The following is a 14,622-nucleotide window of genomic DNA, read 5'->3' as shown; positions in this document are numbered from 1 at the left end:
CAACTTACAATGTTAATCTACCTAGAGCTATTTACCCATTTATACAGCTGGGTAATTATACTGGAGTAATTGAGGGTAAGTACCTGTTCAAGGGTACTAGAGCTGGAGGGGAGATTCAAACCTGGGGGGTGCGAGAGGACATGGGTTCAATCCCCACTCAGTCTGTGTGGAGTTCGCATGTTCTTCCCGTGTCTGTGTGGGTTTCCTGTGGGTGCTCTGGTTTCCTCCCACAGTCCAAAGACATGCTGTTCAGGTTCCCTCATAGCGTGTGAGTGACAGAGAGTGTGTGTGTGTGTGTGTGTGTGTGTGTGTGTGTGTGTGTGTGTGTGTGTGTGTGTGTGTGTGTTTCGCTGATGTATGGATGAGTGACCCATTGTAAGTAGTGTATCTAGCAGTGTAAGTCACCGCGGTGAATAAGGTGTGTGGGCTGATAAAACTACATAGTATCTGTTGGAAGTCGCTTTGGAGAAAGTGTCTGCTAAATAAATAAATGTATTGATCTACCTGTGCACTGGACCAGCTCTATACCCTCACTAGGGTGTTGGAGGGTTCATGGGAGTTTGCCCAATCAGTCCATATGTGTTTTGTGGACCTGGAGAAGGCATTCGACCGTGTCCCTCGTGGCATCCTGTGGGGGGTGCTTCGGGATTATGGGGTTCGGGGCTCGTTGCTACGGGCTGTTCGTTCCCTGTATGACCGGAGCAGGAGCTTGGTTCGCATTGCCGGCAGTAAGTCAGACCTGTTCCCGGTGCATGTTGGACTCCGCCAGGGCTGCCCTTTGTCACCGATTCTGTTCATTATCTTCATGGACAGAATTTCTAGGCGCAGCCAGGGAACGGAGGGTGTCTGTTTTGGTGGCCCCAGGATCTCGTCTCTGCTTTTTGCGGACGATGTGGTCCTGTCTGCTTCATCGAATCAAGACTTACGGCGTGCACTGGAGAGGTTGGCAGCCGAGTGCGAAGCGGAGGGGATGAGAATCAGCACCTCCAAATCCGAGACCATGGTCCTCAGTCGGAAAAAAGGTGGATCGCCCCCTCCGGGTTAGGGGGGAGTAGCTCCCTCAGGGGAGGAGTTTAAGTATCTTGGGGTCTTGCTCACGAGTGAGGGAAAAATGGAGCGGCAGGTTGACAGACGGATCGGTGCGGCGTCCGCAGTAATGCGGTCATTGTACCGGTCTGTTGTGGTGAAGAGGGAGCTGAGTCGCAAGGCGAAGCTCTCAATTTACCGGTCAATCTACGTTCCTACCCTCACCTATGGTCAGGAACTCTGGATCATGACCGAAAGAATGAGATCGCGGATACAAGCGGCAGAAATGAGTTTCCTCCGCAGAGTGGCTGGGCGCACCCTTAGGGATAGGGTGAGGAGCTCAGTCACCCGGGAGGAGCTCGGAGTAGAGCCGCTGCTCCTCCGCATCGAGAGGAGCCAGTTGAGGTGGCTCGGGCATCTGTTCCGGATGCCTCCTGGACGCCTCCCTGGGGAGGTGTTCCGGGCTTGTCCCACTGGGAGGAGGCCTCGGGGCAGACCCAGGACACGTTGGAGAGACTACGTCTCCCGGCTGGCCTGGGAACGCCTTGGGGTTCCCCCAGAGGAGCTGGAGGAGGTGTGCGGGGAGAGGAAAGTCTGGGGGCCTCTGCTTAGACTACTGCCCCCGCGACCCAGTCCCGGATAAGCGAAGGAAGATGGATGGATGGATCTACCTGTGATACTTTTCACTCTACACCTTGTTTCCACACTGTCTGCTGCACTATTCACTGTGTGTTTCCACACTGTTATGGAGATCGTGTCGTGTGTCTTTGTTGGTGTGTGACTGTCCATCTAAATGTGTCGGAACCTGATTTCACATGTAGTTCCTTATGTGCATAGCTGTATAAATGTACATAACGTCCACTTCCTGTTCATTAGTAATTAATCGTGCCTTGTGGTTCATTGTCTGGCCCGGAGGACCTTCTGTCGTAATGTAAACAGGCTGTAAATTCTGCTCTCCACACTCCATCGATTTCCAGCCGCAGCTGGAAAACAAATGTATCCGGACGATGGAGGCGATCCCGATTTTTCCGAAAAACAAAGGAGCGGTGCCGCGCTCGGGGACGAGGAGGTGCCAACACTGCTGGTTGGGGGCGAGGTCGTTTGGTGCCGAACAGAATGATCTTTATGTTAGTTAGGGTTACAGATCCATATGACAGAGAGAGCATGTGTGTGTGTGTTCCAATGGGTGAGTGACCCATTGTAAGTAGTGTATCTAGCAGTGGAAGTCTTTAGGTGCTCTGGTTTCCTCCCACACTCCAAAGACAAGCTTTTCAGGTTCCCGCATAGTGTGTGAGTGACAGAGAGAGAGCGTGTGTTCCACTGATGTATGGATGAGTGACCCAGTGTAAGTAGTGTATCTAGCAGTGTAAGTCACCGCGGTGAATAAGGTGTATGGGCTCATAACACTACATAGAGTTCATTGGAAGTCACTTTGGAGAAAAGTGTCTGATAAGTAAATGTAAATGTAAATGACGGCTCTCCACATGGGGAATAAGACACCCCGTTTGCCTAAGTGCCCTTGCTGCTTGAACCGGGCAGAAAGAGGCCTGTCGGAAGAGTTAAAAAAAATAAATAAATAAATAAATAAATCCACATTCCATGTAAAGAAAAAGCCCACAGGACTGTGTTTTCGTGGCCGAGCCGAGCGCTGACCCACATAAACGTCTCTGTTTTCCATTTCTCTCTTTATCCCGCTGACTTCGGACGGCTCCGTCCGTGAATCAATTAGCTCTGAATATTGGATCCCGTTGTATTATTTCTCTTGTGTTGCATGAGCAGCCGAGGGGGGGTCGGGCGCGGGTCGAGCGGAACGTGCTCCCACGTGCGCTTCGCTCTCATGACTCGTGACACTTTGCAGAATTTATTTATTTATAGCAATTATTGCACGTATCTTGTCAACGGCAGAATAGCTGAGCATTAATTCTGTGGCAGCTGTCACTTTACATCCTGTCACAGGGTGTGCGTGTTATTGCGGGTATATTGCAATATTTCATTTAACACCTAAGTTACCGCGGACAGTTCCGTGTTCGCTGTTGAAACGGGGAACAATTTAGCAAATTCCTTCTTTAAAACTGCAGTTTCTTCGGTCTCTAACTGTGTTTCAGGCGTGGCCGCCATCTGAGCAGTTTCTGTCACGGAAAGTAAAGCACGTTATTTGAGATAAAATAAAATAATACTTTACATATTCAGGGCTGCTTGGAAATATGCGAACCCCCTGTGTACCTTACTTTTACCACAAAATGGCTATTTCGTGGGAATCGGTGTTTCTCATGTGACATAACAGGTGTGTAATGATCGGTTCCATATGTTGCTCCCTTTAGAGGAAACTGTGTGCGTAGTAGAAACACAAAAGTAGAGTAAAGGTGTAAAAATAAGTGAAGCCCGAGTGTCGTTGGTTAATCCAGGTAGGTAAGTAGAGTCATGGGTGTAAATCATGGTCATTTATTCATTTTATACGTTTAAGATTTTATGCGAGAATAATGACCAGCCCTATATGGTTGACAAGAAGAAGGGAAAATAAAGTCTGAATATCCATGTAAAATTTTACCATTTATAGAATTATTTCCGATAAAGTTAATCAGTTGAGGACTGAAGCCGGTTAAGGGAGCAAATAGATAGAAACTATTTACAGTGTTGAGGGACACTTTGTTTCGTAGAAAACGTCCCCAACGTTTCAAAGACACGGGGCGTCAGTCTCTCATACGCGGTTGCATAATTTATAAGGAGGAGGATCTTCTTTATTTTCCTTTTCTGATTAATAAGCAATATCGTTTTGTTACTTTTAAGCAAACAAGATGGCAATTTACTTTTCAAGTTTAGTAGGAAAAGCAAAACCCCCAAATCCTGGCGTTCCTCGGCCTCATCGTAAGAGCACCGCTGCATCCGCCACCTTGGGCAACAAGGAGCCGCCAGGCAGGGGGCGCTAGAGAGCCGGTGCGAACGAGGATGTGACCCAAATCAGAGCAGTACTGTGTGTGTGTGTGTGTGTGCGTGTGTCCGTGGGAGGCTGCAAGGGCATGACGACGGTTCCCAGACGAGTGGCTCTGCACACAGGATGACTGCGGTTGATGCTGAAGTGAGGAGGTTGTGCAAGTTTGCGCACACACACACGCACACACTGTTTCTCACACTACTACTCCATAGTCTTTCTATTCTTTCTATGCCTGTTTTGTTGTGCTCTACCGCGGCCTTACGCGACACCCTGATCTACACGCGTACCCGCCGGCTGCGTCCTCTAAATACACGGCAGCGCCGCGGAAGAGCCGACAGGTGCGCGAGCCGCCCGCGACGCAGACATATACGGCAGTACAAGAAAAACGACCCGCAACGCTTTTGTCCTATAGCTGTTGCGTATTTACCGTGTGTCCGGGCGTAAAAAGTGCGAGCGATGAGCAGTGTCGTGTGCGGGGTGTACGGAGTGTGTGCAGCACTGGACTCGTGGTGACTGGCAAATGGATGGATGGAAGCGTTATTATTATTGTTATTATTAACACGCTTCTGGTCCCGGCCGCGTTCATACGTTTAGGGCCCGGCGTCCGAGTGTCGTGTCCCAAAACGCCCCCGTTAGTTACCCGTGTTTTTACACCGGGAAACAAAGCGGCACAATGAGGCGACACGGAGCACCTTCGTGTGACGCAGTAAAAATGTTCCTTCCATCTTTTCTCGTGGTGCCTTGACCACTAAAGGAAGTGTAACCAAAACCCAAGAGTAATTTATTACTGAAGAGCAGCTGATCATATTATTTATGTCATTTTCATACGTGTAGTTGATTTATGTATTATGCTGTATATTTTATTTAGAATACCAAAGAAATACACAGCATGCAGATCTGTTTCCATGGATGTTGTGCCTCTCTGAGCTCACTGGTGTCGTCGTTTCCGAAAGCGCGATAAGCAGCGTGGAACTTGTGCTTCGGAGCGGTTATTGAATTAGCCTCAGCTCACGGTCATTGAATTAGGACCGTAATTAGCCTCTCGTCTCGACTTCATAAAGGACGGTCGGAGCATCTAATGATCTCGTAAAAACTATTCGGCGTCTCTCGCTTCGGCTCTCCGCGTTTCGCCCGTAAACCTGTTCCGGTCGTGACCGAGACCCTTATTGACCGTTGGCTTCGGGTTAAAGAACCGCTGTTTTCGAGAGACTCGGCGACACACACGCAAAAGTGACGCTGAGTGGATGCTTCAGGTGCTGTGGTTAAGGACAGAGTTGTAGCACCACGCGGGTTCGAGGGTGCTCTTCCTCAAAAGGCAGGGAAAGCGAAGGGATGAGCCGCTCCGGACAAATTCCACCCCTAGGTGGCGTAGCGGTTACAGCCGCCGTCCTTGGACCCGGGTTGGAATCCCGCGTCCTCCCGTAGTACCCTTGATCAAGGTACTTAGCCAACATGACACAGTGAAAATTCCTGCAAGTTGCTGCAGGTAGTTTAAGGTGAAAACGTTGTAAGTTGTAGAAAAGGGTCTGATAAATGAAAAACGTCGCGCTGTCGCTCGGCACGTGCAGTACGTGCTTTAAGTAAAGCGCGCTTCCACGGAGGGTAACCAGCAGTGGTGGGAGGAGCCTAGTCCAGTTAGGCCACACCCACGCAGGAGCAGGTTGGCCCACAGGTGTCTTCAGAGAGCTGAGACAGTGCCATCTACTGGTTCCCGAGCGCTACTGTCTCTGCTGATTCGGACCGTGAAGGACCAGTGAACGCGCATTCGTTCGTTCGTTCATTCATTCATTCATTCATTCATTCATTCGGCCATTTACTGCACAGGGTGTAAGCCAGGTGTGTGTGACATTTAGGACTACTTGCGCCAACCAAGCGCAGTCATGTTTGATGTGATTTGCTAGTGATGCTCTATTGGTGTAGTACACTTGAGCAGGGTACTTACCTTGAGTTGATATGGTAAAAAATACCCTGCTGTATAAATCTTTGCATGTATCTTAGTGTACAAACCCGGTGCTGCATATCGCTTTGGATGAAGGAGTAAGACTGAGGTAAATATGTAAATTAGGAGGGTGGGATTTTGCTGCTGCAGCTCTTTCGGTCCCAGTGGTGGGAATTTAGCGCCGAGTGTTATGAGTCCGGGTGGAAATCTCGTATCCCGTAATTTCCGGTTATACAACCCATGTCTTGGTTGTCTGCCGCCTCTTTAAACCGACATCGTCGAGGCGGAAACGCTGCCGGATTAGCGGCGAGTGTGTGTGCGTGTGCGTGTGTGCGTGTGCGTGTGTGTGTGTCTCTTCACGACCACCGCCAACCACTTTGTCCTCCTCTGTGGACATGGGTGCGAGAGGCTTTATTGAAAGCAGCGGCCTGTGTTCAGCCCACCTGGGTGGGGGGGCGGCAGGGTGACCGTTGGGGTGGGCTTTTGGGGGGGGGAGCAGAGCTACAGGTGGGACGGGGGTGCGTGATGGAGAGTGGGAATCATGTGACCCGCCTGTCATAGCAGCAGTTCCTCCTTTCAGTTCCTTGTCGCGGGGCGCCGAGCGCAGCGCTCGCAGTTCAGGTCGCGACAGGAAGCAGCCAAGATGGACGAGGAAGACGAAGGGTAAGAGAAACGTCTCCGCGGAGCGTTGGGGCCCCGCGCCGAGAGGAAGCCGGCCCCCGGCGTTCGGCCCCCGGCGTTCGACCCCCTGGTCCCCGGCTTCTCTTCAGCTCGTTTCGCTTTCGTCCTCCTGACTTATTTCCGCGCGCGATTTCGCCATCGACTTCGCACCTGAGCGCAGGAAGCCTGAGCGCACTTCCTGTCACTGACGGGACGCCCGTTGGTTTAGATCGCGGCCGAAATGACAAAGTAACTCAGGAAGCTCCTTTAGCGCAGGATTAGAAGTAGAAACGAGCTCCGTTGTTACCACACGTTCAGCCTTATAGGGACGTTACTCTGCTCATGTGTCCGAGCGCTCGGCCTCGCTCGCCCCTCGCTCGCCCCTCGCTCGCTCGCCGCATCAGTATGCAGTTCAATAGTTTCCGTTTCTCGTCTCTGCGGCGCCTCGTCCACAGATGAGGAGATCCCACTGTGCCATCAGCGGTCCTGAAACGGGGCCTAATTTGGTTTTTGTACCTGTAGAAAATCGCATCGCTCTCCACATAATTAAGTCCCGCTCGAGAGCGACCGGGCAGTCCAGGGGTTGGGGGGCTAACGGGACCAGGCCTGGGGTTCATGGGGAGAAGGATGGGCCCGAGAGATGGTTAGGTGGCTTGTGGAAGAGAAGGAAAAGCGACTGGGGGGGCGGGGGAGGTGGGGAGCAGTTGAGTGACGATGTGATGACAACACAGGAAACATCTGTTTTTATTTTGGAAGGAAAAAACACAAAAATAGGTCACAGTTTTAATGCGTGTGTGTGTGTGTGTGTGTGTGTGTGTGTGTGTGTGTGTGTGTGTGTGTGTGTGTGTTCATTGCTCCTCTCTAGCAGTAGGGAGAAGTTAGGGACTTGTCATGGGGTGAGGGAGCAGCCACCTCGCAATCAAAGGACCCGGGTTCGAATCCCACCTCCCGCTGCAGTACTTTTACCCCACAGAAATACAGTGAAAATTCAACTGCAGAGGAAATGTCAGAACCCGGGTGCTGGTCATCGGGAGAAGATGAATGCAGTGAAGTGTACAGACAGCACTCACTGCTCTCACTTGTTTATTGAAACGAGTGAAATTTACCCTCATATTTCATATCGCAGTAAATACAGTGCTGAGTACACTTTCCTTAAGAGTAAAAATTACCCCACTGTATAAATGGGCAAATCAGTGTCAGCAACTTAAAACTGTAAGTTGTGTTGATGAACTCACACACAATCATTCACCTTCGTTAACCGCTTGTCCTTGTCTGGGTCGTGGTGGTCAGGGTCCCGGACGACCCGGGGCACTGGACAAATGCGTCACCTAAATGAATTAACAGTAATAACAGCTCTGAACCCACTGTTTCCGTGACGATTTAGATTTACCGTAATCGGCGCCTCTGATTGGGGGAGATTATAATGAGGCGGGAAGTATACGCCGCACGTCACACGGCGCACGCCATCGGGCAAAGGAGTCACGTAGATCAATTAATAATGACGACGATGCTGATGTCTGCCGACACTCCCGCTCCAGAGGATGAGCCCAAGTTGCCATGGCGACGCTGCTCATCCAAACGTAATTAAAGAAGGAGAGCAATTCGCCATGAACACGCAGCTCCGTGTGTCTGGGTTTTGTATCCCTTTCGCCCCGTGTGACGCCACCCGATGGGCTTGGGGAACACGAGGTGAAGAGCCCCTTTCGAAGTATCTGCCAAGTTTCTTCATCACTGCCCCCCGAGTCTTCATCCACAACATCTTTTTCAGATGACTTTTCCACATGGGTGCGGGTGCGAGGCTGAGGCTGGGGCTGGGGGTTGGGGGTGGAGCATCCCCAGCGTCTAGAGGACTGTGAGCAGTAGAAGTCTCTCCTGAATCAGTGAAACCAGAAGCCTCTTGTTGTTCTTGCTGTTGAGTATGATGATGATGAGTGTGATGATGACATTGGTGATGTGGCTGTTGCTAGGTTGCGTCAAGTCAATGTCAGCTTCTGTTGACCACATTTATGGAGTTATTCCAGAAATTTCTGTCCTCTGCTTGTGTCCTCACTGTTAAAGGACTGTGTCCACTGGCCCTGTGGTTGAGTCCATCCATCTGGTTGCTGCTCATCCTTTTTGTCTTTTCCCTCCAACTTCTCCAAACGTCACCATCTTTTCGGGGGAACCTTCTCGTGACTGGTCCAAGCTTTGATCGTCCAAAGCTGTTGCATCATTTGTGCTTCCAGAAAAAACTCTGGCTTAATTTGATCCAACATCCATCTGCTTGCCCTGGTAAAAACCTGGCAAAGCTGAATTCAGACAGCGGGAAAGAGCCCTTAGGAAGATCAGACCGTACCGAAGACAAAAGTCAAGTTTCCAGGTGTCCCTCTTCACAACTTCTTATAATCTGACTTTTTTACAGAAGCTATTTGGGTTAAATCATGTAAGTGTTGGATCAGTTATACAGCAGGTGCTTAGTTTGTTTCAGGTGTTACATGTTATCTTCCTGGATTTTAAATCAATTCATTTTCCTAAAACTTTTCTCCAAAGCCTCTTACAATGTTTCGATAATTTCACTAATTTACCCATTTACGCAGCTGGGTAATTTTTACAGTGTCAGTTCAGGGTGAGTACCATGATCAAGGCTACTACAGCAGGAGGTGGGATTCGAACCCTTTTTTTTTCTGTTTTTTTTTTTTACCTCAAGATGGCAGATGAGCACGAGACAGCAGGTAACACTGTGGTTAGGTATACAGTATGTGCTGCATATACTGGTGGGTCCCTATAGTCTTTACCGTAGTCCACCGTTTAATGTAGTAACCACGGATATGTTTTGCTTATGGTGGAACCACATCGTGGATCAAAGCCGCAAAAGACATGATGTTATTTTGAGCCCGCAGGGGAGCTCTTGGCCCTCGCTGAGGGTCTGCACTGTGTAGCCGGAGTGTGATCAAATTATCCCCCCCTAAGTGAGCGTGTGTGTGTTTAGGAGAGTGAGTAAGCAGGGTGACGCGTGTGTTTGTTTTGACTTGTTTATGCGTGCGTTGTTGTTTCCACTGGGCCACTAATCCGTGGCGTCGGACCCCATGACCGGTCCCCTGATGTCACACCCGGGCTCTCTGATGTCATGGGCTCTGTGACAAGGCTCCGATAGGAGGATTAGGTCCCGACTAAGTAGCCCAGGCGTCGGGAGCAAAGCCACCTGCGTGGATCTGTCCGCCACAGTGCGGTCGCAGTGCGGTACAGAGCAAGAGCCGCCGGAGGAGCCATGAAAATCACCTACCGGGGGTAAGCGCTCCGGGTGCGAGACGTCTGCTCCGATGGGCCGCGTTGTTTATGGCGTCCACGGGTATTTTATCTATTTCAGACGGAGCAGGCAATGTTTACAGATTCATAACTTGGTGAAAATTATTCAGGCAGTCTGGATAAAAAATAGAAATAAGACAAAAGCAGCAGTGATGTCTAAAGGGACCGTATTTTGCGTTGACCTGCTCGTGATGCGTGCAGTGAGGTGCTTGTAATAAGGTTCGGATATAGTGCTTCATATGGATATGCAGTATAAATAATGTGATTTGATTTTAATTGTGTGTCACAGCAGGCGAGTAAAATAATAGTGTTTCATGGGGGAAGCGGTGGTGCGGTGCGCCGTCCGGGGGGTCGGGGGGGTGGCACTCAGCTTCCGCTCTGCAACCACACGCGGTTCGGTTCAGCTGATGCTCGGGGGTTTTAGGATATTGAAACCTTGTTTAGTGACATCTTGAGAAGTGGAGGGAAGACGCCCAGGTTCTGCTATCTGTGGGCAAACCTGTTTTTCCGACATCGCGGCGCGTGGAGTGTGTTCGGCTCACGTGTTCGAGATGAGCGTGAAAACGGTGAGGTAAGTGTCCAAAGCGTTGGTGCTCCGCACGCTGACTTCCTGTGGGTGCGGTAGGGACGGACGGACGGTAGGTGTGGCCAGTCGGATGATCACGTTTTTTCTATTAAATGTTATAGCTCTGGTTGCTATGGCAACAGTACCAAATGCTGAGTGATTATGAGGGTGTGTTTGAAATACTCCGTCAAAGCACAACGGTACCCTGTGGGTCAAGGAGAGGTGGTCATGTGGACTTTTTTCCCAAAATGTTCACGTTTTCGGTTTCGACGCTGGCCAATCAGACGTGGCGCTCAGTGTGATGTCAGGTTGATGAATCTCTTGATCAATCAATCATCTGTCTCTGAACAGTTGTTCGCAAAGGTCAGTAGCATCTCCCTCATTAGTCAATTATGTGCCATTAATGGATCATCAAGACAGTTGCAAGTTGTGCCAAATAATTTATTTTTCCCCAAACAAAGGCCAAGATTTGTGGAAAATTGAGGACTTTGGAAATTTCCAGATTTCTGCCCTGGAAAAATCTGCATGATAACTTAGCATGTATAAAACAGACGGTGAATATAAGAATTTATAACGATGCGGTCGAGTGTTATGGACCGAAATTATGGAAGCTGTCGTGTTCGCCTGGAGCCCCGCGAGACGTCAACCAGGGTTTGACACGGTCCATTGTTCGCGATTCGGCAACCACTCTAACATCCTGTGTGTCCGAGAGCCAGAGCCCAGAAGGTCCTCGCAACGCCTCCCAGGTCACACCTTTGCAGAAAAACGCTGGATCCGACCCTCTTTGCTCCTCTCTGCTCCTCTCGAGTTTCATACTTTTGCAAGAAGGGGAAACCCCCCCCCCCCACTTCTCATGCCGAAAAGGTCCTTTTCCTCATAACCTGTACTCCTTTGCCCCATGCGTTCTCACTCGAACGTCTTCATAAGGACCCGGTGCGCGTGGAAATCCGCGCTTCGATGGAGAGTCCTTCGACGCAGGACACACGCAACGTTCAGTGGGCTAATTACCCAGCAGCCCTTGCTGCCGGTTATTACACGCAGCGTCTCAATGAGTGAGTCATTCATTCATCTTCTGTGTTATTGACCGTATGAGATCAGATCGAATAATCAGACAGGAAGAGCTTATGAGATTAGAGATGACCCCCCAACCTCACCCCACCCCAGCCACAACTCGTGTAAGTAGACACACGCGCACATAAAACTCCATCCATCTTTTGTCAACAACCGCTTGTCCCGAGCAGGGTCACGGCGAGCCGGAGCCTGACCCAGCAACACCGGGTGAAAGGCCGAGGGGGGAGAGGACACACCCAGGACGGGACACCAGTCCGTCACAAGGCACCCCAAGCAAGGCTCGAACCCAGACCCGTCACACAACAGCACCAGCTGAACCCATCACACCACCACACCCCTCCACATAAAACTCATGACACTCTTTTCCATCATAAAAACCAGACTCCATGGAGCGACACAGCAGGTAGCACTGGTGCCTCGCATCTCCTGGGCTGTGTGTTCACACAGAGGCTCAGATCCAGCTCGCGGGTTGTAATTTGGATTTCCCTCGGATGCTCTGGTTTCCTCCTACACTCCGAAGAGTGACTTCCGTGTTTTAGGTGACTCGGAGACTAACTGACTGACTGCAGGCACTTTACCGTGGTGCATCCAATATTGTAGGTCGCCTGGAGTGAATAATTGTCAGCATGGTTAAGCTTTTATTCATTATGACTTGGTGGTAGAAGTGACTTTGGAGTTATGAACAGAACAAGTTACAAACAGACTGATGGTGCTTCTGAACTGAGGAGCCAGTGAGCGACCATACAGGTGTAGAGGGGCACCTGGTAGCGCAGCGGTAAGAGCTTCTCTTTAGACCCAAAGGTCACAGGTTTCAATCCCGCCTCCAGCCGTAGTGCCCTTGAACAAGGTACTTACACTGTACTGCTCCAGTAAAATTTCCCAGCTGTATAAATGGGTAAATAGTTCCAGGCATCTTAACACTGTAAGTCACCGTGGAGAAGAGTGTCAACTAAATAAATGTAAACTGTAAAGGTGTAGAAGCGCAGAAAATACTGTGCCAGGCAAAGCATGTAAATGCTCCTACTCTGGGTATTAATTACTACGGTATTACCGGTGCCGTCTTTAAGGGGTTCCACTGTCGCGGAATTATGAGACCCCGTGGAGCTGCCTTTGCTGAATGTCTCCAGAGAGAGAAAAGAGTGTGTGACCGGATAAGACACTCGTGAGCATCCCGAGGGCAGCTGGGAAAGACGGAAGTGAGAGGCGAGAGGCTGCCGGAGGTGTCAGCGAGCGGATTACCGCGGTTCCGCGGCGTCCCCATCACACGGCAGCAGCAGGGGGCTCAGCCAGGATTAGTGACACCGCCTCGCGCCTCTGCAGCGAGACACGGGCTCAGAAGTGACTGGGCTGCCGTGTGAACACACCATGGCAAAATGTGTGTGTCCACACACACCTACACACACAGAGCAAACCTGAGATGACATGAAAATGGCCATGTGTTTCTTGTCCTGCTCCTTGTACGTGAACTGTCATGCTGTTGCTCGCGTTCTCGTATCCTCCTGTGGATCAGCACGGTGGCTGGCAGGTGTGTGTGTGTGTGTGTGTGTGTGTGTGTGTGTGTGTGTGTTCTTTGCCCTGTTTGAGCCCACCCAGCCCATTTTAATGCCCCCATCTTCTCTTTTCTCACCTTTCACATGCAGTTCAGTCAGGGGTCCTGCAAGGGGGCTGTTTAGTGTTTTCCGTTCTCAATAAGATGTTGTTTCCTGTGTCACTATTACTATGTTATACCCTGATAGCTGTGTGTGCAACTTCGATTTTCTCTACGTCCTCAGCAGCCATTTGAACCTAAACCATTTACACCCCTCATCCACTTATGCAACTTTCCAGTTTCCCTGAAACTGACCGGCCAGCAGGTGGTGTAGTGGTTAAACCTAAAGCTGGCTCAAGGTACTTACCCTGAATGGATACAGTGAAATTACCTGCTGTATACATGGGTAAATCACTGCAAGTAAATTAGTGTACAAATCGACAGTTCAAAGTCACCGTGGAGAAAGTCACCGGTTAACAGAAACAATCATTATTTCAGCCTGCAGTCTGCGAGAGAAAATAATTCTTATACCAACAACGTGCTCATATGTGCCTAAAAGAAGCTCTTTCACCAGGACAAGCTGTTTTGCTGTGGTACATGAAGGATGCCCTTGTGTCTCTTTTGCAGGGTTCCCGCCCTCCCGGTGAAGAACCTGACTGGATCTGGACCTGTTCATCCAGCATTGGCAGGTAAGGAGCTGGACGCACGCCTGGTGGCACCGATGGGACGGACCGCTCGGGTCTCCCGCTGCGGTTGGCTGACGGACGTGTCCATCACCCAACAGGCATGACAGGCATCCTCATGTGTGCAGCGGGGCTGCCGGTGTGCTTGACCCGCGCCCCCAAACCCATACTGCACCCGCCGCCCGTCAACAAGAGCGACCTGAAGCCCGTCCCCGGAGTCAACGGCATCCGGCGCAAGACCAAGAAGAAGCACCTGAGAAAAGGTGAGAGGGGAGCAGGTGGAGTACGTCCGACAGCTTTCGAATTTCAGTTGAAGGACCCGGGTTTGAATCCCACCTCCTGCTGTAGTGCCCTTGATCAAGGTACTTACCCAGAATGGATACAATAGAAAAATTTCCCTACTGTATAAACGGGTAAATCAGGGTAAATAGGTTAACAGTCTAAGCTGAACTGGAGAAAGGTGTCGGATAAATGAATAAATGGGAGTGGCTTTGTGATGCTGGGTGGAGCCAGAGTGCAGTGGGAGGATCTTGGTGAAATTGGGGGGTATCTGGGTTTGGGGGTCCTGCTCTCTGGCGGGTCTGGGGTTCAAGTCCCGCTTGGGGTGCCTTGCGACGGACTGGCGTCCCATCCTGGGTGTTTCCCCTCCCCCTGCGGCCTCGCGCCCTGTGTTGCCGGGTTAGGCTCCGGTTCCCCGTGACCCCGTATGGGACGAGCGGGTATGTGTGTGGGTATGGGGGTGGGGTCACAGTATATGTGAAAGTGACACAACTGTGGTGGGAGGGGCCACTGTAAGGGGAAAGGGCCACTTGGGCAGCATGGAAGCTGTAGGTAAGGCACTTAATTCACACATTTCAAACTTTACTACAGTTCTGTGGATTGACCTAGAGATACTGTGGTAAATATTGGCGGGAAGGAGGAGCAAGGGGGAGG

The 14,622-nt window shown here is 50.6% G+C and overlaps 1 protein-coding gene across 3 annotated transcripts in view; it reads left to right on the top strand.

Moving 5' to 3' along the window:
- The window catches only part of dtx1 (deltex 1, E3 ubiquitin ligase), a 51,659-nt gene that overhangs the window by 31,717 nt on the left and 5,320 nt on the right, over nucleotides 1–14,622 (top strand). For all 3 annotated transcript variants that reach the window (XM_029259741.1, XM_029259740.1, XM_029259739.1), the window contains 2 exons: nucleotides 13,634–13,695; nucleotides 13,791–13,952. In XM_029259741.1, coding sequence (XP_029115574.1) covers nucleotides 13,634–13,695; nucleotides 13,791–13,952 — 224 coding nt within the window. The remainder of the gene's footprint in view (nucleotides 1–13,633; nucleotides 13,696–13,790; nucleotides 13,953–14,622) is intronic.

This window comes from Scleropages formosus, chromosome 17 (genome assembly GCF_900964775.1).
Source record: "Scleropages formosus chromosome 17, fSclFor1.1, whole genome shotgun sequence".
NCBI lineage: Eukaryota > Metazoa > Chordata > Actinopteri > Osteoglossiformes > Osteoglossidae > Scleropages > Scleropages formosus.
Note: the sequence above shows the minus strand (reverse complement) of the source record. Positions and strands in the feature narration are given on the sequence as shown.